The following is a 25580-nucleotide window of genomic DNA, read 5'->3' as shown; positions in this document are numbered from 1 at the left end:
GGTAGCTGCTCTGGGCTCATCTCAGACTGGGGTGGCCCTTCAGAGGCTGGAACACAGAGGATGTCCAGGTGACAGTACTGGGTGAGCAGTGCCAGGCTTAGCCCCAGGCCCTGAGCCAGAAGCTTGAACAGGATCAGCTGGGCTTGACAATTTTTATTAAAAAAAAACCAAACTCCCCTCAGCTGGTTTCAATCCATCACTATTAAAAGTTGTCCTGGTTTTAATCTTTCCACTTTTCACTCCCTCCACACCAAACCAGGCTGTCCTGCTCCCTGCAGCAGCTCACCCCACAGCAGAGATCCAGCCCCAGTGGGAGCAGAGAATTTCTGAGACAGCTGCAGGCCTCTAAAAATAGCGTTTGGACATGGAACTTATTTGAGATTAATTCTAAAGCCTGCTGGGATTCAACCACTGTATGAAGACACACACACAGCACCAGAACTGCAGCTTCTCTAGGACCTAAGGGAACAGCATGAAGCTGGGCCAGGCCAGGCTCAGGCTGGATTTAGGGAAAGGTTCTTCCCCCAGAGGTGCTGGCACTGCCCAGGCTCCCCAGGGAATGGGCACGGCCCCGAGGCTGCCAGAGCTCCAGGAGCCTTTGGACAGCGCTCCAGGGATGCCCAGGCTGGGGGTGCTGGGGGGTCTGGCTGGATGATCCTGGGGGTCCCTTCCAGCTCAGGATATTCTGTGATTCTCTGATTCCTACGACTAATGGTTCTGGTGATTTATTTTGCAAAGAAAAGCAGGAGCAGCAGAGAGACTTCTAAGAAAAGACAGAACTGATCCAGCAATGTTCAGCCTTCCCTCCCTCCCTCTCTGTTCACTACCAGCCATCCCCTCACACACAGATGGCAGGGCAAGCACAGGTAGAACCTGCACTTCTTTCTCAAGATTACCCAAGGTCAAAAGTGCAGACTGCAGTTGGAAGCTGCCATCACACCCTTAGCACGAGAGGAAACCCTGCACTTCAGGCCCTTGTCCCAAGTCCCTCTCCACCTCTCTTCAGCACACTGGATCTCCTTCACAGGAAGAAATGAGAAAAAGACACTTAAATGAGAAACACCCTGTTTTTGCACCTACATCTGTGAGCCAAACAAAAGCCAAGGATTGGGAACCCGTGTGAGTCCCTGTGACTTGGCTGTGGAAATGCCACTGGGGTGACTGTCTGTCACTTGTGCTTGCCTTGGGAAAGCTCCTTGTCGTGTGCTCATGCCAAAGGCAGATATTACTTCCAGGCAGACAATCAAATTTGGGCTCTGATGTCTTAACCTTCAAAAATATTTACTCCAAACAAAACACTCCACACACCCAAGAGGTCAAACTGCAGTAGTTGTGAACAATGCAGCTCTGCACCCTCATGTTTTGATTCTCTTCATGTTGCATTTAACATTGATCCTTTGCCCAGAATTTAAATGAAGATGGAGTTTCTGTTTATATCTTTCACTGAAGTCTGGCTTGGGTTCCATTAGCATTTTGGCTCCCGAGGGGTCATCAATCCAACTGAAACAATACATGTGTGTTTCAGGTCACATCTGTGAAGGAGAATGTGCTCTACCCAGATCAAGGCATCCCATTAAAGTCTGCAGCCCATATGTGTGGCTGCTAAGGAGCACCGAGGCAGCAACGAGAGCAGCACAGTTTGAGCCAGCTGGGTATGAAAATGAGCAGAGCATCGTCTGGGCTCACAGATCCAAGGTGACAGTGGCTGTCCCTGATGTCTGAGCCTGGCCTCCCAAAGGGGTCAGCTCTCCCACAGGCACAACTCCCTCCTGTCCCACCCTGCCCCATCTCAGGCACTTTGCTCAGCCATCAATCCAGCTGTGTGTGCTCACTGTCCCACTCGGTAAAATCTGACAATGTGCAAGGCAAAACTACCAGCTCTGAAACACCAGGGTGCTGTCTGGTCTGTCCTGCTCTCCTCAGGCATGCCCCAATGCAGCTTTGACCCAAAATCCTGCCTGGATTACAGGGTGCTCTGCACTGGAAAGATGTTGAATTTTACCCCCTCAATGTGCAGAATCACAAAATGGTTTGGGTTGCAAGGGACCTTAAAGCCCATTCCTTTCTGCTGCCTGCCATGGGCAGGGACACCTTCCACTGTCCCAGGTTGCTCCAAACCCTGTCCAGCCTGACCCTGGACACTTCCAGGGGCAGCCACAGCTTCTCTGGGCACCCTGTGCCAGGGCCTCCCCACCCTAACAAGGAAGAATTTCTTCTCAATATTCCATCTAAGCCTGCTCTCTGACAGTGTGAAACCATTCCCATTGTCCTGTCACTTCAGACCCTTGTCCAAAGTCCCTCTTCAGCTCTCCTGGAGCCCCTTGAGGCACTGGAAGGGGCTCTATGGTCTCCTCAGATCTTTCTCTTCTCCAGGCCCTACAAAGATGTGCCCAAGCTTTGGGCAGTGATGAGCTGCTCAGCTTCTTGCAGGTGATTGCCAATCCTCACTGCTGCACCATGCACTTGTCCAAAAAAAAAAATCTTTGGAAATTGCAAAAGGGAGAAGGGAGGGTGAAAAAAAAGTGGGGAGGAAGAAGGGAGCTCTCTTACCTTGGTACTGGGAGGGAGACTCTGACGGGCGGCTGTGCTTGTGCTTTTTACCATCTTTCCAGTCTATGGCTGAGACAAGAAACAGAGTACTTGTGTCAGGGAAAGGAGCCAGATAATGCACCCTTCTACACTTCAGAGGAGAGCAGTGACCCCCCTATCATCACCCCAGTAATGTGGATGATCTGCCTCTATCTCTCCCCTCCTCCCCACACCTCAATTCCTGTTTAGCTCCCACCAGCCACTGTTCTCCTCCAGCAAAAAGGAATAACAAAGAACAGCAAACTGACAGAGCTCCATCATTTTAGCTATGAGAAGAAGGGCTTGAGAGGAACAAACGTAACAGCCACTAAAAATGGCTTGTGTGAATCTTTGGTGCAGAATGGCTCCTTGTGTGTCAACTCCAGGTTATTCCACACAAACAGCCTCAACCCTTCATGGTGACAGGCAGAGGACTTCTCTGAAAATCTGCACAAGTGCCCTCTCCACACACAACACCAGGTTTCCTTGTGTCCCTTGCAGCTCAGAAGAGATCACAGCAAAGCAGCACCAGCTCTGCAGAGCAGCTCCCCTCAGCTGTCTTTGCTCATGACAGCTTTGGGTCCCAGAGCTCCCAAAAAATTAAAGTTCTCAAGACAGCTCAGGAAAGTGATAGAGAAGGAAGTGAGGAATGCTCATCCCAGCCTGCAGCAGCCTCCAGCCCAAAGGAGGGATGAAGAATCCCTGTGCCATGGCAGAGTTCACCCTGACCCAGCTCCTCGACCTGCTGCTGCCAGGCTGGGCACCCTGGGAGTGCTGCTGCACTCCAGCTCCTTTATTTTACAGACCATTTTTAGGGCTATTGTACACAGCAGCTTGGTAGTGCCCTACAAAATGTGCCTTGCCCCCATGAAAAGCAGTTCCTTGTGAAAGGAAAAGTTTTGAAATCTCCTGACAAATAGCTGGAAGAGGCAGGCTAAGAGCTGCTTCTGAAGTGGCCTGGGGTGTCTTAACGTGTCTGGAATTGCTTTGGGACAATTATTTTTGCAATCTTCTCTTCTTGACATGTTCTTTTCAGCACAATGGACAAGACAGCATGTAGGTTTTATTACTCTGGAAAGTGATAGAGCAAGAAGTGGGGGATGCCTGCCCTGCCTCCAGCCCAACAGAGGGATGCCAGATCAGCATCCCTTAAATGAACACGAGGGACATATGGAGTGTGGCCACAGCGTCACTAGACATGGGCCAGACAAAGAACCTCCTTGGAGAGACATAAATGAATGAAAAGGATTGAAGGACACCCTTCCTAATAAATGCATTACCACGAGGCACAGTATTGTGCCATCTCCCTAAGAAAGCAAGGATAAAGGACATAAAGTATTTAAGTCAAAAGCAAAAGAGCCCCCTGGGTGGGTAAAGCTCCCCTCAGTGTCGCAGGAAAGCTCTAACAGCATCCATGCACTCAAAGGAGCTTCTTGCCATACTCTGCAGGTGAAGGTACATTTTGTTCTTAACCTTTAACATGCAAAAATCCTCATTAAGCAGGATACAAAAGCAGCAGAGACAGAGAGAGAAACAAGAATTTCTGCAGACAAATAAAGAAACAGCCAAAGTTCAATGCATTATTAAAAAAGCAGGTAAGTAGGACAGAAACCCACATGTGCACAATGCAGGTGTTGCCTCTACAACCTACAGCCTGGCATTCTGAGCACAGGTCACAGAGACAGGATGGCTGGAGGCTCCAGGAGAACAGAGAACAAGCTGTGAGTGAGGCTGAATCCAGGCAGCCCGGGCCTCGGCCATGCTGCTGACTAATCAACCAGCCTCCTTTATTGCCAAGCCCTCCAGCTGCCTCGCAGCAGGGTCTCCCCATTCCCTGCTTTCCTTCATTTATTTTCACTTCATTAAAGGACAAGCAGTGTTAGGAAGAGGATAATGCTGCTGTAAGATGAACCACGACAGAAGCAAAGGAGACGTTTAAAAAAAATAAAGGGAGGAGAGAAACCGAGCATAGAAATCTCCTGCAATAAACCTTGGGAGAGTGTGGAGCAGATGTGAACAAAGAGCTGTGGAGGATGCTCCATCCTCTCACTGCTCCCTTCCCCCCTCCTCTGGAGCGCATGTGATGAGATCACTCCAGTCAAACGCACATGCATGGCACAGCACTAAAGGAAATCAATATTTTTGTTAAGCACGAGAAGCCAGAGCAGCTCAGCTGCAGGCAGCCTGCTCGGCTTCACCCTTTTTGCTGGGGATGCAGGACCCAGGAAGCACGTGCTGGGCCAAGGGGCTGCTGGCAGGGTAAGCTCCTGACAGATTTCCTCTCCACAAGGTAGGCTGGTCTCTGGTTTCATGGCTCATTAGAGGGAAGAGGTCTGTGCCAGCACAGGCACTTTGCCGCACGCTGGGAGCTCTGCCAGATGCTGCCGTGGGTTCTGCAGGGCACCCTCGCTGCTGCCACTGCGCCCCACCAGCTGCAGGGATGCCCCAAAGAAGGATTCTCCTCTTCCTGTCACAGGGGTGGATTGATGAACTGCTCTCTGCACACTGATTGACAAACACACAACTCTGTTTTGGGCTTCCAACCTCATTCCCTCAGCTCCCACCCCGCTGTCAGCCCCCTGAGGCAGCTCACTGCAGGGCTCTTGGCTGTGCCAAGCATCACTGCTCACCTTTCTGAGGGCCTGGTTTCCGCATTCTACCACCTGCTGCTGTCCTTATCCTGGGACTGGGCTGCTCTTACAGAGCTGAAGATGTCTAGGACAAAAGAAATAAAGATGAGAAAATTCCCCATTCTGGAGCACACAGTCATCTGCACCATTAACTCATCACACAGTGGGGGGAAACACACGCTCTGCCACCCGGGCTTGCACGGAACACACACAACTCATTTCACCCCCTGAAACTACAACACTTTCTCCAGTTTGTGGACAACATCAAATTCATGGCAGCAGGAGCAGCATAAATAAGCATAAGAAGCACATGCCTGTCTCTGTGCTAACCCTACAGTGGGTCCAGAGCGTGTGTGTGGAAGGAGGGGCTGCTCCCACTTACTAACAAAGGGAGGCAGAGCTGGAATTTATGAAAGAAAACACATGGAAACATAACATTAACTCTGGCAAAGCAGCACAGCAATCCCCAGCTTGCCACTTACAATTCAAATTGCTCCCAGCAGTTCTGGGGAATAAGGATGAGAAATTGGACAATGACCCAGGAAATACTTTTGCTGTTAGTACTGCCACGAGTGTCCAAGTTGTGCTGCATTTTTTTTTTTCCTGGTTGAAGAAAAACTGGCTGGACTGTGCCCAGCAAGCAAAGGCATTTACATTCTTGTTATAAAGATATATCCCTGAAAAATCAGAGCTCTTGGGAGATGTGTGCTGGATGTGAACAGGGACCCAGCACAACCATGCTCACAGGGCAGGGTCTGCCACACCCACAAAGCCCTGCCAGGCCCTGCCAAAAAACATCCAAATGAATGCCTGAGCCACAAACAAGCCCTTGGGAAAGCCAGGAATAGCATGTTTTGACACTCCACTAACTAATGAAAGATTAATTGTATCAATATAATTCCATTTTGTTCACAGTGGGGCAGTCAGGAGGAGGAGGAAGCTGTCTCAGGACGCAGCATTGAGTAGCTGCTTAAAGGGTTATTTACAGATCCAATTTGGCAAGAATTTGGGGTTTTGAAAACCAGGCCTCTTCTAAATGTAAGAGAAATAGAGTTTAATTTTCTATAACAGCTCTACAAACTACAGCCTCTTTACATGCAACACTGAGCAATACTCTGAGAAGAAAAATACTGAAGGAATATTAAATACTAAAGGGGAAAAAAAATCCTGGTTATTTTTTTAATCCAGATCAAAAGGTGCACAGTAATCACTTACTCTCCTAAATAGCATGTGTGTCTGTACACACTTGTGAAAGGAGTAAGACTGGTTTCCCCTTCAGTAACAGAAGGTAACCTACATGTGAAAGGTTATTTACAACTTTTAAGGCTGCTTTTCATAATTTTCTTCAGTTATTTTTATTAAAGACTAGCAGTCCTGGCAGGAAAAGTCCCCTAGACATAAAAACCCAGGCTGAAAGGTGTTTATATATAAAGGCACCAGACAAGCATTTGCCATCTCTGGCTCTGTCCCTCTGCTGTCTGTGGGACTTTCTCAATTACCCACACACACAAATCCCATTTGTTTGGCACAGGAGCTCCTGTGCTCCTCTGAGGGATTCTGAAAAGCTGCTTCAGCCTGAGCACCTCAGAGCGCTGCTGGCAGGGATGTGTGACCCCTTCCCTTCAGAAATATTGGGAGAAAAAAAAAATTGTGACTGTTTTTGAGCTGCTCAGACAGGGTTTGTGAAAGGTTATGGCCCAGGACAAGGGTGCACTGCTGCACCCTCCATCCTCACAGTGGGAATAACTGTGAGGAATAACTGAATGAGCCTCAGGGGGACCTTCTCACCCTGCACAACTCCCTGACAGGAGGGGGCAGACAGGAGGGGTCAGTCTCCTCTTTGAGGGAACAAGGGACAGTTCAAGAGGAAATGTCCTCAAGATGTGCCAGGAGAAGTTCAGGTTGGACAGCAGGAAGAATCTCTTCAGGAAAGGGTTAAGCATGGGAATGGGCTGTCCAGGGAGGTGATGGTGTACTGAAGAAATGACTGGATGTGGCTCTAGTGCTCTGGTGTAGAGGACATGGTGGTGCTCAGTCTTGATGATCTTGGAGGTATTTTCCAACCTTAATGATTTTATAATTCTGTGATACTGATAAAGCACAGAGCTGACTGCTGGTATTCCTCAGCCAACACTGCAGCAGGCTCTCAGCAAGATCTTCTGTTATGAAAAGAATCAGATGTTGTAAATGTGCAATTTAAATAAATAAACAAACAAATGGTGACTCTTCCTCAGAGGAGGAGACATGAGCTGCATGGGGAGTCCCACTTTGCTGAGAGCCACGAGTGCCAGCCCAAGGACACTGCACTCCAAAATACATCTCCAAGAAACTGTCCAAATGTGACAGCCCCAGCCTGACTCTTGCCAGCCTTCACAAGCCTCCACCACAGCTCTGCACTACCCAGATCCCCTGTACATCTCACACCACAGGACAGCAACACGTGGGTTAACCCTGCAAAATCGTGACTCAAAGAAAAAAAAAAAGCAAAATAATTGGTGTGCTCAGAGTCATGTAATGCCTAGAGAAGAGGCAGATCCAAACTCCATGAGGCACAGCTTCATCCTGCCTGCCCCAGGGGCAGCTGGACCTACACATCCAGAGGGGAGCTTTACTGCATCCCAGGGATTCAGGGATGCCTTTCTTCAGCCATGGAGACACACACTGTGTACCCCAGCCCTCCTGGAACTGGAACAGTTACAACTGGGAGGGGATGCACAAGGATCACCAAATCATCCTCCTGTCCTGTCACAGACACTCCAACAGTCCCACCCTGGGGGTGTCAGAGCACTGTCCCAATGCTCCACATGCAGGCTTAGGCTCATGACCATTTCCTGGGGAAAGAACCTTCTCCTCATATCCAGCCTGTCCCTCCCCTGACACAGCTCCAGCCATTCCCTTGGATCCTGTCCCTGCTCCCAGGGAGCACAGATAGGAGCTGGCTCTCTGCTGCCCCTGGGCTTTACTAACACAGGGCTTGGCAATTGATGATTTCCACTGACTGTAATTTATAGTTGCCCAGAAGAGCTGTAAAATCTCCACCCTTGGAGATCCTCCAAACACCAGCAGCTCCCTCCCCTGCCAGCCTGATCTAACCTTGTAGCTGACTGACTTCAAAGTCAGCCCATCTCTGCATGCAACATTGGACCAGACAACCTCCAAAAGCTCCTTCCAACCTGAAACAACCAGGGACTTTATCTCACTGACAACAGATTGGATGGCAAGAAAAATCACTCTATAGGTTTTGACAAGGCTGAAATGCCCCAGTGAGGAGACTTCAGGGTAGAGAGAAGAAAGTCAAAGGCAGAACAGACAAGCTCACAGGCACTGCAGGACAGGAGCACCGTGGTACCAATGAACGTGGCCTTTACTCCATTCAGGGACTAAAGATTGAAAAAATGTGAAAGTAAGAAATAGCAGAAGCTACAGTCTGGTATCCAAGGGGCAAAATCAGGCTATCCACAGAGACAGATCTTCCAGAATCACCTCAGGCACAAACATGGACCTGTTGGCTGGATCTATGGCACAAAGGACACAATCTTACTGTTGCATCAAACAAAGCCTTTGAGATTTCCACAGCCCAGCACACGCTGCAATGCTCCATCTCCAGAGCCTGACACTTGCACAGAGCTGCACACCAGAGTTAAAACTCCCCTTGTTTTCAAAAGCTCAGTTTCTCCTGCTTGTGGAGATCAAGATAATCTCCCATGCATGAACTACAGCATTACGGAGTGTTGGTTTCCAGAATTTATAACCTGAAAGGACAGATCAATGTGCAAATTCATTTCAGCAGGACGCTACCTTAAAAATGTAAAAAGACCAACTGATTTACTGCCTTCAGTAGCAGATGAAATGCCTCTCCCAGAGTTTCAAACAACTTTCACTCACCGAGATATCAAAAGTGCCAAGGGCTCCACTGAACTGTCATGGGCTCTAGTTCCCCATCACTCCTACAAGACAGCAGAGTCAGTACAAACACTGCGGCATAGCAAAACCTGAAAGCACAGAGACAAAACGAAAAAGTTTGCATTTAATTGCAGAAAGGCTACGTTACCAGCTGCATTATTCATGTTCATATTTAATTCATTTAAAACATCCAAATTTAAATTTAAAGACAGCTGTAACAAACATTCCCACTTGCACTCGCAAAGCAGCACAGAACTTGACACAATTTAAGTTCAGCTTGCAGTGAGTACACGGGACTGCGGCTGTTAAACACCTTTGATTTGAGTAAGATCACATCAACTGAGCTGATAGAAACTAGTTCAGCTTTTGTAAAACGAAACTATCACACAAAGGAGGATTGAAAAGACTAGACCTGATTAGTAATGAAAAGGAGAGAGACCACAGGAGAGGCATATAAAATAATGAGTAGCATGAAGAGAGAGAACTGGGGACTCCAAATTATCCCTTACCAGTGCAGCAGAGCAAACCTACAAAAGTAAAAAAAACTCCCAAGTACATACCAGGGAGAAGGAACAGTTCATTGGAAACTAGCAGATGTGCAGCTTCCTTATGGAGGAAGTTATCAAGAGAAGTAAACGAGTAACCTTAGAAATGGCATGGACATTGAAAAGCAAAGCAGCATTTGTAAGGGTATCAAAGTATGAGACCCATGGGCCATCAGTAGCCAGGCCTGAAGCAGGAGCTGAAGGAAGGTTGGGTGCCCAGCCAAACCCACCCCATCACTGCCTCAGCTGCTGCTTTTTCCCTTAAAAGCCGAGCCCTTGCCCTCCTGCCAGGCTGTTGACACTGGGGGCAGGACACCAGCTCAGGACATGGTTTGTTCACACCCTGGTGAGCCCTGTGCTGGGTTACACTGAGATTCAAACCTCTGATGCCTTTTCCCTTTTTCTCAGGCAGCAGAGAGGCAGGCAAGGCTGGAAGAGCATCCCAGGGCATCCCCAGCACCGCACAGCCCGCAGCACAAACACTGCGGAAATGCATCTTAACCTAATTAAATTCTCCCCCCACTGCTCTTGCCAACAGGCTTTTCCAAAAGCTCATCCCTAAGGGCAGACAGATTCAATTTACCTGTGCCAGACTGGAAGGGAACTGCAGGGTTAGAGGGGAGCCTGCTCTGCAATATTCTTCCACAAAATGTGGCAACTGCAATATCAGTAAAACAAAAATGAGAAAAAGTGGATGGAAGATGTTGTCCCATCTTTCCAGACCTCATGAGATGCATGTAATCCCTTTATCTCCAAAGCCTCCACTCCTTTGGAGCGCATAATTATGAAAAGAGTTTGAGCCGAGGCTCTTAATGTCTCTTCTAGGCACTTCTTTATTCCACTCAAGGCACCAGTCACATCTGAATTATTTCCTGGGGTTGTTTGGACTTCCTATTATACAAGGATGATTATGGTGAACCTTGGGATGGAATCCAAGTCGGATCTCAGCACTACCACGTTTGATTGAAAGGGAATCTGAAGGTTTGTTGACAGCGTGCCAAGCTTCAAACCTCACTGGACAATGCTGTTGCCAGCAGGCCAGAGGCTTTCAGAGAGAAGAGGAAGAAAACCACCAACAGCGAAGCTGGAAAATGGTTTTATTAGGTTGGATACATACTTCACAGATTAGGATTGGGGGGAAAAAACAAAAAAGGAAGCTCTGTGTATTGACAGAAGGCTGTGAGAATGACACTTCTTGGAAATCCCATGGGGCTGCCACAAGAGAATCCTGACAGTTTCTCATGATGCGAAGTGCCTGCAGTCATTGATTTCTTCCCCACAAAAGCACAGGTCTGGAGCACCACGACCACTGCAGCCACTAAAAATCCCTTCCATGTAACCTCTGCTTCAGATGAGGTTTTCCTCACAGTCATGTTTCCATCAGTGTTTCCAGCAGTAAAGTGCTGTCCCTTACAAATTCCCTCAGGAAATGTGAGGGCAGCACTGTAAGCTCCTGCCTGTCATGGGTGATGGCAGTGCTGCCATTCCAGCCTCCCTGCTGCAACGTTTCAGCTCCGTTCTGGAAGCTTCTATGTGACCATGGGTTACACAGGAGCACCCAGGGCATCCCAACCCAGTCATAAAACCAGGCAAGGGATGAGCAGATCATGTGAATTACAGAATATCCTGAGTTGGGAGGGATCCATAAGGATCAAGTCCAACTCCTGACCCTACACAGGACACCCCAACAATCCCACCCTGTCCCTGAGAGAATTTTCCAGATGTTCCTTGAGCTCTGGCAGCCTTGGAACCATGACAATTCCCTGGAAGCCTGTTCAGTGTCCCACCACCCTCTAGGGGAAGAGCCTTTTCCAAACTCAGCCTGCTTGCTCATTTAACACCTTTTTGGCCATTTTTAATTTCTATGGTGAAGAAAGAAAGCACTTTCAGCCTACCTGAGAAATAGAGGGCTGTCAGTGCATGATCTGACTCCTCTTACTGCTCACAATGGACTTGGCTCCTCAGATTTCTGCCTGACCTGTGGACACCAGAACTTTTGCCGGTGTAAACCACAATTCTTGCTCTCAAGGCACACTCTGGTGAGCCAGCTGACTGACCCCTTTCCTGGGAAGAAGCCAAAGACCAGCTCCCAGGACTCAGCACCAGCCTTCTCAGAGCCAGACAAGCAGGGAAAGAATCCTAAACCAAAATGCCAAATGAATGCTTCTGTGGAACCTGAGGGAAACTCTCAGGAGTGAGCAGCTTCCAAGTTTGAAAAGGTGAGTCAGAATTTATCTTAACCAATGATTTTAGTTCCTTTCACCTCCCTGTTACCATCCTCCTGGGCAAGACTGGAGTTTTATTTCTCCTTGCCTGTGCAAAGTCACGTTTTTGGCAGCTCCAAACAAAGGCTGATGGAAGCATCTCCCTTCATCAGGTCTAGAGAGTCCTCACATTCATACCAGGGAATATTTCTAAGTAATAATGTATGTTGGTATTTCCATCTGTAGTTCTGATCCCTTTGTGGGATCTGAAATACCTGATGGCTGCAAACCATTACTCCTCTTTCCAGCAGAAGGATTTTTTGTCATTTCCAACATCTCTTGTTCTCTGGAATTAATTTTACCTTTCTACCCTGTAAGAAGTGGACTGATGAACTCCAGACTTCATGACAGGCTCCTCACAAGCACATTCTTCTGTTAACACACTGAGGTGTCTCGAAGATGTGATCACAAGTAACACAATTCCTCAGCCCCTGAGCCAAATCTCACACAAGTACATATTTTAAAAGACAAAAACACGTGAAAAACTCGGATAGACCATGTTTCTACAATGAAAATATTGATTTTATGGCTTCCTTTTGAACACCTTCAGGTTGGTGGGGAGGGGAGATAGGTCAGGCTCCCAGGAAAAGGCAGCTGGACCACCAGACACTGCTGAGTCAAGCTCAAGAGATCACCTTCATGGTGAGCACAAAAATCAGGGACCAGAGAGAGGAACCACCACTGTGGGCAAAGCTACAACAGTTACCACATCATCACAGAAAAATTAAATAAAACCTTGCAGGATTTCAATAAAGATTTCCTCCCTATAAAAAAACCAAAAAAACAACAAACAAACAAAACCAACATAACCAACATGGGTCTTGGATCAACCCAAAAACATTCTGACACGTATCACTGTGAGCAGACCTTGCTCTCCACGAAGACTGAAGAGGCTGCAATAAAGACAACATGTCTGGCACACTCCAGGATACCCAGGCTGAGAGAAATGGAGACATGAAAGGCCTTAAAATAAATGCCAAATAAGATAATCTGACTTGAGTCTGCTAAAGGAAGCCCCTTAACAGGACAGATTTTCTCAGCACAGACATGTTTACTGATGAGCTGGGAGTTACAGCTCTGTGGCTGCCATTTCTGTAGTGAGGGAGGTGAGCACTCCAGCCCTGCAAATCCACCTTGGAATGATGGGGCTTGACTGCTGTAACAAGTCCACACAATTAAAAAAATCAGAGCTGCTTTTAAGACTGGTATTGATTAGTTTCCTATCCACTCAAATAGAAAGAAAACAGTGCAAACCTTAAAGCCTTCCCATGCAGGGCAACATGGAGTCATGGGATGGTTGGGGTCAGAAGGGACCTCAAAGATCCTCTTGTTCCAATCCCCTCGACATGGGCAGGGATTCACAGCACACAGAGAATCCTGTGCTGCTCCTCCCCAAACAGGACCATGTCCAAGGCTTGGAGCCAAGGCCTGGGCTGCCTCTCACTGCCATGGACAGAGAGTGGCTCACCATGAACAGACTTTAGCTAATCATACAAATCCCCTGTGGTAACAGCTGGGGTTAAGGAAGCTTCACTGTGCTCCACAATTATTTCAACAAATCCTTCATGAACTGTTGAAGCCACTTTGAGGTTCTGCCTCTGAGGTGAGCAATGCCCATGTCCCACATCCCAGTGTGAAAGGTGCCACCAACACCATTGCTCTCCATAACTGTTCTGAAGGAGTTTCGGGAAAAGCTGCAGATCTCTGTTTCTGGATGTTAAACAGAGACATTTCTGATCTGTATCACCACTGTACCTCCACAGAGCTCTCCCAAATGCACTGTAAAATAAACTCGACACAGAGACTGGCTTTTTGGGCAGCTACATATAGGAAAGCAAAGGACTGATGGACTTCAGTGCCATATGGGAAGAACATGTCAAAGCAAGGAACTGAATCTGTGTGCCCAAGGCTGCTGCTTCTAACACTGAACCATCTGTGTTACAGCTATTTTTTGTCAGCAGGACTCCCATAGCTAAAAGTTAAAGTCTCCTTTAGAAGAGGAATGGCCAGGGTTATAGACTGGCACAGCAGTGTACCCAATCCACTGAGGACACCTGGAAGTAGAGAAGATTTATCACACATGGGGCTCTGTAGCCAGAGCCTGGCAGGTTCTGACTGTACCCTGACACCCTGGTGACTGGGAACCAGCCCACAGGCACCTGAATTTCCTTCCATGGCAACCCCAGAACAGGGGGAGCTGCAGGATATGTGCACCCCACACTCCTGTGCTGGCTCATGTTCCCCTTGCCTGGGGACGAGCTGCAGGGTGAACCTCGAGGACAGGGTTGATGCAGAGCACCCCGAGGGTGGCACAGTGGGAAGCCCAGACTCCAGGCAGTAAAGAAAGTTTTGCAGCAATGTGGCTATTTCAGCCTGCACTGAGCCACATGCCAAAGCTAAGAGCTATTACTGAAAGCAGATGGCTTACAGGAGACCTTGAAATGGGATTCTGCCCAAGGCACTTACAAAGTCACCCCTCACAAAAGCACACAATAGGATGCTTCAAAGTCTTTAAATAAGAATTTAAACAGGAGTACATTAAAAACCAGTGCATGGTTTCCATATCACCCCCAGACAGGCTAGTTGAGCCCCCCCTGCACAGCCAGCCAGGGCTGCTTTCCCAGACAGAATTACACGGGTGATGGATGTGGCCCAGAATGAGCTCCAGTGTGCAAACTCTCCACAGGTCTCTGTGAACAGATATATGTATGTATCAAATGTTTAATCAACCTTATACTTAATTCTCTACTGGAATCTATTTAAAAATAAACTCTTTATGGGATGGAAGATACAGGAGAACAACATATTCCTATGTCCCTATGGAAGGGGAAACAGGAGGCAATCCAGAAGGAAAGGACTGACTTCCAGTTGTGTCTCTATTGGAAATGTAATGACAGACTGTGTAGGGATGCTGCAAGCAGCATGTGAGAATTCCTCAAAGAAAATTTTGCATTAACTATTTCTAGTAATGTAAGTTTGATAAAGTTTCAGCAGAACATCCTCAGGAGACCATAAGCAGGGAAAGGCAGCTTGAGGGGGAAATAAAAAACCAAAGGGATGGTAATTAGGGGACACAACAGAAATGTAAATGAGGGAAGCCTTGCAAAGAGAGGGGAAGGAGATGACCCAATCCCTTAAAGTACCCGGTATCTCAGCAGCACAGGGAGGAGGGTGATCCCCAGGGAGAGACACAGGGGCAAGGGTTTCCACTGATCCGGCAGGGAGGGAGATGAGAGCTCAGGGAGCAGAGGAGAACAAACCAGTCCTGAAGAAAAGGTGAGGGACAAAATCACTACTCTCTAATGAGCTAAATACTGAGACATGGAGGGTGATGATGGTTACACACACCTGCAATTGCATTTTCCTTCTGCTTCCCTTCTATACCCAACCCTAACAGTTAAATAGAATGCTTTAGCAATATCCCTTGGGAAAATACACTGGATGAAAACTCATCCTCAAGCCTCACATGGCATCAAAGCAATCGCTGAGCATGTTACTGGAGTGCCTGAAGTGCTCTCTTTCCTCATCCAGCACAAAGGAATGACCTTCCATGGAGTTAAGTATTTCTTACCTTCCTGAGGTCCAGCACCAACACAGACATGTCCCTGCTGACAAACGAGAGCAGGGAGGGGGCACAACTCCAGTCACACTCAGTGCTAAATCCTGCATAAATCCATATACAAATCCTGTCCCTGACTCAACATCCATGCAGCCAACCTTCCCAAACCTTCCAAATGCAACCCTCTGCCCTTCAGAACCTTCACAGAGAAGGCAAGATGAAATCATCCCTTTAATGTATAGATATATATATATAAATCTATATATACATAAAAGTCTACCCTTAGACTGACAAAACTCAGGGTCTCCCTGGCAGGAAGCACAGCCAGACTCCCCTCCAACACTTCCAGCAGCTGATTCTTCTTATGCAAACAAAGGACAGATGAGAAATAGTTCCTACTGGTCTGCCTCATCTGCTAAAGGAATGAGAAAGATAAAATCTCCAAACCCTCAGGGTATGGAGCAGAGCCACAAAACCTGGATTTACCCTTGTTAGAGCGGAAGAGGAGTCAGTCTCTGCTGCTTGGAGCACTGAGACAGATAATCCAGCCCTGAGAGAGGGAAAGAAGGATGTCTGGGAGAGTGAAGGGAGAGGCTGTGCCATTCCCCCTGCTGCCAAATCAAGGCAAAGGGCTGCCCAGAAGAGCTCCCACAAACTCACTGTACCCAAGGGAATGATGTGCCAGGGCAGGAAACAAGCATCTTTGCTTTATTTTCTCACTCATGTATAGAGATATTAATTAATCTATTTCTTAGGAGAAAGAAAGGAAATTGCTGCAGTGCAACATGTCAAGAGAAACCAGAAGAGCCAGGCTCACTGAGGATGGGTATTAATTACTGCTTGCTATTTTTATCCTGTGTATAACTCTGGTCTCATCTGTGACTTAAGAAGATAAAATCCCAGTATTCAAAACCATGTGTCTACTCAAATAGGAGAAATATCCTCTACTGGGTACAAAGTCTGGATACAGAAAAAGTATAACATGCCCATCAAAATTGCATTCAATTTTAATAACAAAAGAAAGAGCAATCTAGACATAGAGAGAAATATTAGCTCAGGAGAATTACTCCCAGAGAGGAAAAATCACTAGCCAGTTCCTGCAGGAAACCCTGAATAGATTGCTGTTAATTATGTAAAGAAAAAGTTGTTAGGCTGCTTTACATTCCTGAAGGGCCAAGAGTTTGGACAACTAAAAAATATACTGTGAGGCTTTTCATGTTTTCTGTACAACACACGGTAGATGCCAATAAAAAAAACCCAAACCATGACCACAAGCAAGCAAAAGTCCATCCTGCAGCTCTGCAAGTATGTTCAGTGTCTGCCAAGGAGCTAATGAAAACAAGGCACTCTTACAGACTGTATCTGCTCGACATTCAAGTACCTGCTGGACATTTTGTACAGCTTATAAAGCCATAAAATATCACAGGGCATTTACAGATTTTCCAGCTGACAACAATATGAAATAACTGAGCAGCCCCAGAACACACTGAGTCCTCTGGTCAGGCACAAGATTACACTGAGCAGATTCTGCCACACACACATACACGTAACCAGAGACTGCCAGCAGTGTGCAAGAGGAGACCAAAGCTCATGGTGATGGAAAAGGAGACTCAAAAGCCATTCCTCAGCCCCACCAGAATGCTGGAACAACAGTGGCCAGATCTACAGTGCAGGGCTTGGATAATGCCCAAGGGAAACAAGCTCCTCCTGCCCTCTCCAGGCACAGCAATTCACCCTCAAGTGAGCTGCTGGCTCCTGCCAGGCTGGAGGAGACGTGGCATTGTAGAGCCCTGCAAAAGCCTCCAGTGTGGGGCTGTGGAAATGACAACACAGACTTCACCTCTGGAGTGAGAGACAAGGCAGGAGGCCAGCCAGCTGCCACGGTTCACCCCACCTGTGCTAAGAGTTAGGGGCTCCAGGGGAGCAGCAAGGTGGTGGAACTGGCACCTGCTCCCATCAGTGGCCAAAATCCTCTGGATAATGTCAGCTGTACATAACAAGCTGTACAGCAGGCATTCAGCTGCAGAAAAAGATTGACATTTTACTGAGTAAGCTGCACACAAGGACAGAAATACCACTAGCATCAAAATGTGAAAGATCTTAACTTCTATCACTTAGGGCACTACATGGGAACCATGAATTATACACTGTCACTGAACTAGGAACCACTCCTGACACAGATATGAACCTACAACAATCACACTTGGTGGCTGATGGCCCCTCACCACATCAGCAGGTGACAGTACCCCACTTGCAGCTGATACTCCAACTTGAAAATATTTTTCAATTATGCTGTACCTACCTCAAGAGTTACTTTCTGTAAGACTCTGACTAATAACTTAGGGCACCAGCTGATGATGAGAATATCCCCCTGCTCTTTTTGAAGGCAGGCACAAAAGCTTTGAGCTGAAATGGTAAAGCTGCAATCATTGCTGCTCAGCCCAAAGGCAGCATCACACAGCTCCATGACACTGCCTCACACTGACCTGCTGCCAGCAAAATACAGCGAGTTTCAGTTTGGCACCTGCCTACTTCTCACCAATCTCATGGGTCTGGAGAGCTGGTGTATGCATAAAAATAATCACTAAATGGCCTGGGATGGACCTTAAACATCTTCTGTTTCCACCACCTGCCATGGGCAGGGACACTTTCCATCATCCCAGGTTGCTCCAAGCCCTGCCCAACCTGCCCCTTTCAGGGATGGGGCAGCCACAGCTGCTCTGGGCAACATTATTGGAAATAAGATAGCTTTTAATATCACCTTGTTGATTTTTATAAAATGTCTCACTAACCAAAACCTCTTTAAATGTTTGAGATTTACATTTTGCTACAGAAGTATAAGACAACTCCAAAATTCATGATATACATTTAAATAAATGGAATAAATAAGGTCACCTCAAGCACCCTATTTTCAGTGACATTGGTGCACATCAAGAACTCGAAATCATGGCCAACACAACAGGGGGAAGTGGGACTGGAGCTGCCCAACAATGTGCCCAATGTCACACACGTGTCATTAAATCCACAGCCCTGCCCAAGAGCCAGCAGATGCTCTCTGAGCACAGTAGGGAAAGGCAGAAAGGAAGATCAAACCCTACACAATGATTACTTTTACTAATTTACTATTTAACATTTACAGAATTTTTCTTTTTGGTAGCTTGCCAGAAGAGAAGGTGAAATGTCAAAATGATGGGGTTAAAGCACAGCAATACCAGCCTGAAATCAAGCAAAGCTCCTTCATCTCAGAATAGTCAGGCACTGGAGTGAATTGCTGAGGAAAGTAGGAATCACCATCACTGGAAATCTTAGAACACCTTAGAGAAAACTCTAGGAAACATTATGCATTAGTGATCCTTCAAGGTCACTTCTAGAAACACTGAAACCGCAAGACTTTCTCCATAGGTACCTCTCTGATGACACAGCCACTGCACAATTTTAATGGACTGCAGCATCTAAGATTTGCTGTAACAAGAGGAAAAAAAATAAATAAAATAAAAGCAACCACAGTCAGCAAACAGAGAGCAGCAGTCTCTGGGCTGCAAGAACAGCCACTCAACTTATTTTTAGAAAGTGGAATTGGTACAACTTCCTCCTCGGTCCACATCAGACTCCATCAGCTCTTCTGCCTGCTCTCTATAGAGCAGAAATTTCTCCTACCTTATGTGCTGCAGCTGGGCAGGAAAGTGGGGAGCGCGGGGCCCTGCAGCAGCGACTGCAGGGAGACAGCACTGGTGGGAGATGCCCAGGCTGCTGCTGCTCTGCGTCCCCCACAGCTGTGGGGACACGGGGAGGGCAGGCAGGCCCTGGCAGAGGTCCAGGGAGGCTCCCACAGCCAGGAGGGAGTGAGGAGGAGCAGGGAACACAGGCTGCCCTCCCACTCACCGCAGACACAGCTGGACACACATCCCACTGCTGAGGGCTCAGCATGGCGGGGAGGAGGCAGGGGCTGCTCCAGCAGGGAAGGGAGGGAGGCCCAGGAGCAGGGACACCCTGCAGCAGTGGCTCAGGGGAGGGCAGAGTGGATGAAACATGGTCAGGTGCTGGCAGCAGGTGCTCCAGCACCGCCTTGTCCAGGTGGGCAACAGGGAGGTGACCGCAAGCAGCAGCCGATGGGACCGTGGCTCATTTGGTGGAGCACAGCCTCTGCCAACACTGAACTCAAACATCCTGAGTGTCCCCCAGCTCCCCCCAGGCACAAATCCCATTTTTCCTGGAGTCAAACATCAGCAGCACCCTGAGGAATCAGAAGGGTGCACATGCTTCCCTCCACCCCAAGCAACCCGCAGCAGATGTCAATTAGAAATGGGTGAACCAAACTGGTTCCCTTGTCATGATTATCCAAGAGAAAGGACCTCGACCAGTGTCCAGTGAAACCTGGAAGGGCCAGGAGAGGGGAGAAATTGTATGAAACTCAATGGGCAAAGATTGAACTTCACAAATTTCCACTGGCATCTACTCCTACAGTTTCCATTGCTGAAAACAAACCCGAGCCACGGGGAGGTTTCTGGGCTGTTTCTGCTGTGGCAGTCTGGAAAATGTTCAAGCTAATTGGAGCTGGGTAACTCCGAGCACATTGGCTGGGAGGAGTTTAGTTCCTGACTGGTGATAACACCATTCAATTTATAATACAAACAGAAAAACTTCTGAGCAAGAAACGGAGAGCGGCAGAAGCATGAGCTTGTCCCAGGGAAAAACACTCCAGCCCTGAACTCAAACATCAGCTCCCCTGTGCTGGCAGGGACCACATCAACTCTGCTCTGCTTCCTTATCTCCAGTGACATGTTACCCACCAGGCTGTGGAGCTGCAGGGGTCACTTCCCTCTGCTGATCACGTCAGCTCTCAGGAAGCCAAGTGCTTTAGACTCCTCTACAGTGGCTCAGACATCACCTGTCCATCTGGCCTGCTGGACGAGCCTGCCACGCAAACAGCAGAGGCAGCAAAACGAGAAAACTCTTCTTTTCCTTCAGTTCTCAGCCAAATTCTTGATTTTTTGCTCAGAATGAATATGCATAAAAGTGTGAGATTCAGCCCAGTAAGAGCAGAGGCACAGACATAAATTCTGCTTAAATCCCTGCTGGAGAGGCAGAAACATTTGGTAGGTGTCTGAGTGAACCCTGCAGACTGCAAACTGTGTATCACAGTGTCTAAATCTGCTAGAGGTGGTGTGTGTAAGAAACCTTGGGAGGAGAGCTAAGTATGACTCTGTTTTTTAAGGGAATTGAATGATGATAGAGATATTTGGGAATTGTTTTCAGCAGCCAGGCTGCAGTCATGTCCCTGTACTGATCTCTCCTTCTCACAATTGAAATCACCTCTGAAATGTCCTGTTAAGGTAGATTGCCACCCAGGACAGAGTGCAACTTTGCAAAGAGGAGGAGGAGGTGCTGATCTCCAGTGCTCAGGTGCCCCCACCAGATACCATTCTGACACCTAATTCAGGTCACTGGATTTGTTCACTCCAAGCCCAGTGGAGTTTTCTTGTGCTTCCTGCTGCTCTCAGACTTGCACTGTCAGGTTATATATAGTGCAAATGTTTTATAACAACTTCCACTGGTGGATATTTAAGCTGGGTGAGAAAGGAGTTTTTTACAACTGTATTAAACCTAGAAAAAAGCATTTCCTTTAGGATTAGTCTGTGTTATCCTGCAAATAAAGTGGGATGAAACATTAATGTCCCAGCTTGGAGCGCAGATGCTACACCAGGATGTAGTGCTGGGGAGAAGGAGGGGTCAGAGTTACAGTTCTGCTACACTGAGAGTTCAATTGTAGAGATGATTTTTACCTCGGCATGTCTCTGAATTACCTATATGCAGGAGATTAAACACCTCAAAAGAGAAGCTAGCAGCCAGAATCGCTGCTCTGTCCAAAATGCATCTTCCCTCACTTCTCAAGGATCCTTGAGGATCCAGGAAACTTCTCAAACATAAATGGATGCATGAACAACTCAAAATCTTTTTGTCTCATTGCAAAAACTGAATTACAGTAGCAAGCAAGGAAAAGAAAAGGAGAAAAGACAGAGTGCTAGATGCAAACATTACAGCTCAATCATGCCAAGGTTTAACTCAGCACAGCTCCGAGCTCAAGCACGCTACTCCAGATTTGCAAACAGGAGCTCACCGAGCACGCCAAGTCCTCTGTCACAAACACACAGTTAAAAGCACAAATACACAAACATGTGATCTGCATTCTTCATCACATAACAGTGCTGAGACATACCCAAAACGAGGTCATTTGGGCCAAACTTATTGCAAGTGCTGGCCCAACTGAGACAGTCCTACCCAGACTGACCACGGCACTTTAGGTGAAATGGGAATGGAAGCAGAACCAAAGTCAGAGGTCAGCTAGGTGGACATACCCATGTAAGAATGGTGAAATCGATCTTGTTCAGCTTAGGGAGAGGGGAAAAAAGCCTACAAATGCTTCTAACTGAGCTGCAGACATGCAGAAAGTAGAGTGATGTGGGGAGCAGGGTGCTCTCCATCAGCTCTGGACATCAGAAAAAGAACAAGTTTAAAGTACAAGACAGAGATTTAGATTAAACACCCTGAAAAATCTCTCTAATGATGAGTAGGCCTAAGTGTTGGCATACATCACCTGCACACAATGTGGGATTGCCAGCACAAAGAGCCTTGAAAGAAGAACTATTAGGAAGGGTTTAGAAGTTTACCTGACCTTACCCAGGGTTGGGAAACAACCAGGATATCTCTGAAGGTCCCTGATGTCTGAGACTATGAACAAAGTTTCAGACGTTCCTTTAAATTAGACACAGGGCAGCGACACAGCTCCCAGAGCACTCCCATCTAGACTGAAGCACAGCTACTTGATGAATAAGATCATCATTTAACACCCTAACAGCATCTTTTACTTATAGACACCCTATTGTCCTGCAAAATTCATCAGGTTTCCACAGGAGTGCCTCAAGAAAAGCAGATTATCAAGATGCAGAATTGTCACTTGCTAAGATGTAAATACCAAATCAGCAGGACCGAGACCCAGCACATCTCTCACAAACAGAACACACTCAAACTTTTAATTAAATACTTTAAACAGCACAGAAATACTTGTATTTCCCTCGTGCCCATTGTAAGGGACTCCCTGATTTCCATCTGCATTTCCATACCATCTACTGGGCAGATCCTGAACTACCCAGCAGCACAGCAGGGCTGTACACCACAGCAGCCTGTCCAAGCTGAGAGCCCCACCAGCCAAGTTGTGTTCCCCACATTAACACCAAGCCACACGCCCGAGATGAAGCACAAGGAAAGAAACCACCATCCTTTCCTCCAAATATTCCCAGCAAACACATCTGGACAGCAGTCTGGCCAGCAGAAGCTGAGAGGAAGAGGAGAGGAAGGCGAGAGGAGGAGGCCCAGCCCGCAGGCAGCTGAAGCGAGGTGGCAGAACATTTTCCCCCAATATTACTGGCTGCGAACTGCAGCGACCACATGGCTGTTCCCAGCCACTCAGTGCACGCTGTTTACTATAAACAACAACAGTAAACACCAACTCAGCCAAAAAATCGAAGCCGGGGACCCCAGAGCTGGGTCTCCACATCCCGACGTTCCCCATGGAAATAGTTTCATGTTCAGCTGCTGAACCGAAACCATCCGAGGCCCAAGGGAGCCGAGCTGCTCAGTGCATCCCAAAGTCAGGCCGCCTGTTCGGATTTGCCAGCTCTGCCTTCAGTCATCCAGACTCCAAAGTGCTGCCAGTTTTACACGGGAGCTTCAAAGAGCTGGCGGATTAAACCTGCGCGGCAGGAGCCAGCCGTCAGCGGGGTTATTTTTAAACATCTCACAGTGCACGAAACGCTCAAACCTTGTCTCACTCCCAGCTCTATCCCAGCACCCGGCTCGGGGCGGCTGCGAGGGAGGCGCAGCTCTCCCCCAGGCGTGGTGGTGGTGATGGGATTTCTCCTCCGGCTGCTGCCGGGGTCACCTCCAGCAGCAGGATCCCACAGGGACCTGCTCGGGGCACCGGGACCAGCTCCACACACACACTGCGGTGGCAGGAGGGTGTCACCGAGCCCCGAAGGGCTCCTGGGGGAGGAAGGGCACAGCCCCCCCCGGGCACAGCCCGCAGCCGGGGCCACCTCCTGCAAATCTCCGGCAGCTCGGTGCCGCTTCCCCTTTCCTGCCAGGAGCGTCCGGCTGACACCGAACGGCGCCGGGGAGGGGGGCGGCTCCGGCCGGCCCAAGAACCGCTCCGAGGCCTCGGGGCGAGGCGGCACCGCGGCTGCCCGAGGCCCTGCCCGGGGACACCCGGCAGAACAACAAAGCCCTGGAAGAGGCTTCCCCGGGAGGCACAGCCCGGCCGGGCAGCCGCGGGGCCGGAGAGCCCCCGGGGCGCTGCCCGGCCTTCGGCAGGGCCGGTCCCGGACGGGCACCAGCAGGTGCGGGCGGTGACAGCCGCCCCCGGCCCGGGCACCGCGCTAAGGCGGCGGCCGGGCCCCGCTGACAGGAGGGATGGGATCCGGGCCGGGCTGCGGGCCCGACCCCCGCCCGACCCCCGCCGCGCCTCCCCTCCCCGCGCCGGGCCGGACCGAGCCCGGCCGAGCCGCCCGCCCCGGGCCGCCCGCTCACCTGCGCGGCCGCCGAGCGCTGGCGCTGCTCAGTCCCTCGCCGCCGCCGCCGCCGCCATGTTCGCGCTGCGCAGGGAGGCGGGGAGGGAACGGGAGGGAACGGAGGGAGCGAAGGGGGTGCGGCGGGGGATCGGGGAGGAGGGACCGGCAGCCCAGCCCGGCGGCCCGGCCCGGCCCCGCGCCGCCCCCGCCGCCGACACGGCTCCGGCCAGCGCCGGAGCTTCGGCAGCAGATCGGCCGGTGAGGCTCAGAGCGGCTCAGCCGGGTCGGCGCGGCTCCACGTGGTTCGGCTTACTTGGGTTCGGCTGCGTTCGACTCGACTCGGGCTCGGCTGGGTTCGGCTCAGCTCGGCCCAGCTCGGCTCGGCTCCGCTCGTCTCGGGCTCGGCTGGGTTCGGCTCGGCTCGGCTCGGCCCGGCTCGGATCCGCTCGGCTCGGTCTCGACTGGGTTCGGCTCCGCTCGGATCCGCTCGGCCCGGCTCGGCTCGGCCCTCACAAACCATGGCCGCCCCCGGCCGTGCCCGCTGTCCTCACGCAGGGACAGACCCTGCGGTTTAGATTGGATATTGAGAAAAATTTCTCCCTGGAAAGGGTTGTCCAGCCCTGGCACAGGCTGCCCAGGGCAGCGGTGGAGTCACCGGAGGGATTTAAGATGTGTAGATGTGACACCTGGGGACATGGGTTGGTGGTGGCCTCGGCAGTGCCAGGGTAACTGTTGGATTTGATTTTAGAGGGCTTTTCCAACCCAAGCGATCGGTGATCCTGTGTGACATGGGCTACTGCATGAGCCACCTTTGCCCCCACAGACCCCAGCAGTCCCTTTGCACCAGCACATCTGCCTTCCAGCCTCTGCTGCCCCCAAACCCTGCACCCTCCGCTGGTGCAGCCATCTCCCACCCTTGCCATCAGGACACGCTGTTCCAGGTTCCCAGAGGAAAACATTTCCCATTTGCTCCATCAAGAGCCTGCTTCCACTGCAGGGATCACAGCTGAAGGGAGCCGTTCATCTGAAATAGCAGCCAGCTCATGCTGGGTACAGAGCAGAGATCCTGTCCTTGCTCTGCTTGCTGCATTGCCCAGAAAAAAATCCCAACAAAATTACTGTGGTCTGGAGATTCAGTTCGCATCTTTTAAGATACTCAAGTGAGTGGTGAGTGAGTCTAAAGGACCTCTGGGGTTAAACCTGGGTCTCATGACCCAGGTATTTCAGTGGGGCAGTGGAGACACCACAGAATCACGGAATGGTTTGGCTTGGAGGAGGAAAAGATGATCCAATTCCACCTCTCTGCCATGGGCAGGGACACTTCCACTGTCCCAGGTTGCTCCAAGCCCTGTCCAACTTGGCCTTGAACACTTCTAGGGATGTGCTAGTGCCTCTCTGGGCAACTTGTGTCAGGCCCTCACCGCCCTCACAGGGAAGAGTTTTTCCCTAACATATTTTCCTGTATATTTTCCTACATACCTTTGGAGTGACACAGACATGTATGACAAGTCTTAGGGAGAAAACATCTGAACAATTTTCAAAGTACT

The 25580-nt window shown here is 49.3% G+C and overlaps 2 protein-coding genes across 6 annotated transcripts in view; both read right to left on the bottom strand.

Moving 5' to 3' along the window:
• The window catches only part of SCMH1 (Scm polycomb group protein homolog 1), a 64398-nt gene extending 40091 nt beyond the window's left edge, over window positions 1–24307 (bottom strand). For 3 of the 5 annotated variants that reach the window (XM_058856727.1, XM_058856730.1, XM_058856731.1), the window contains exons 1-4: window positions 24053–24307; window positions 9084–9190; window positions 5199–5283; window positions 2551–2619 (exon numbers count right to left, since the gene is read on the bottom strand). In XM_058856727.1, the coding sequence (XP_058712710.1) occupies window positions 2551–2619; window positions 5199–5223 (94 nt within the window). In that variant the 5' untranslated portion in view covers window positions 5224–5283; window positions 9084–9190; window positions 24053–24307. The remainder of the gene's footprint in view (window positions 1–2550; window positions 2620–5198; window positions 5284–9083; window positions 9191–24052) is intronic. The other 2 variants (XM_058856732.1, XM_058856728.1) reach the window with 2 other exon arrangements.
• Window positions 1–25580, bottom strand: part of RPA2 (replication protein A2) — a 317593-nt gene that overhangs the window by 279054 nt on the left and 12959 nt on the right. The gene's annotated exons all lie outside the window — the stretch shown is intronic.

The sequence above is a fragment of the Poecile atricapillus genome, chromosome 24 (genome assembly GCF_030490865.1).
Source record: "Poecile atricapillus isolate bPoeAtr1 chromosome 24, bPoeAtr1.hap1, whole genome shotgun sequence".
NCBI lineage: Eukaryota > Metazoa > Chordata > Aves > Passeriformes > Paridae > Poecile > Poecile atricapillus.
This window is presented reverse-complemented; position numbering and strand designations above follow the sequence as displayed.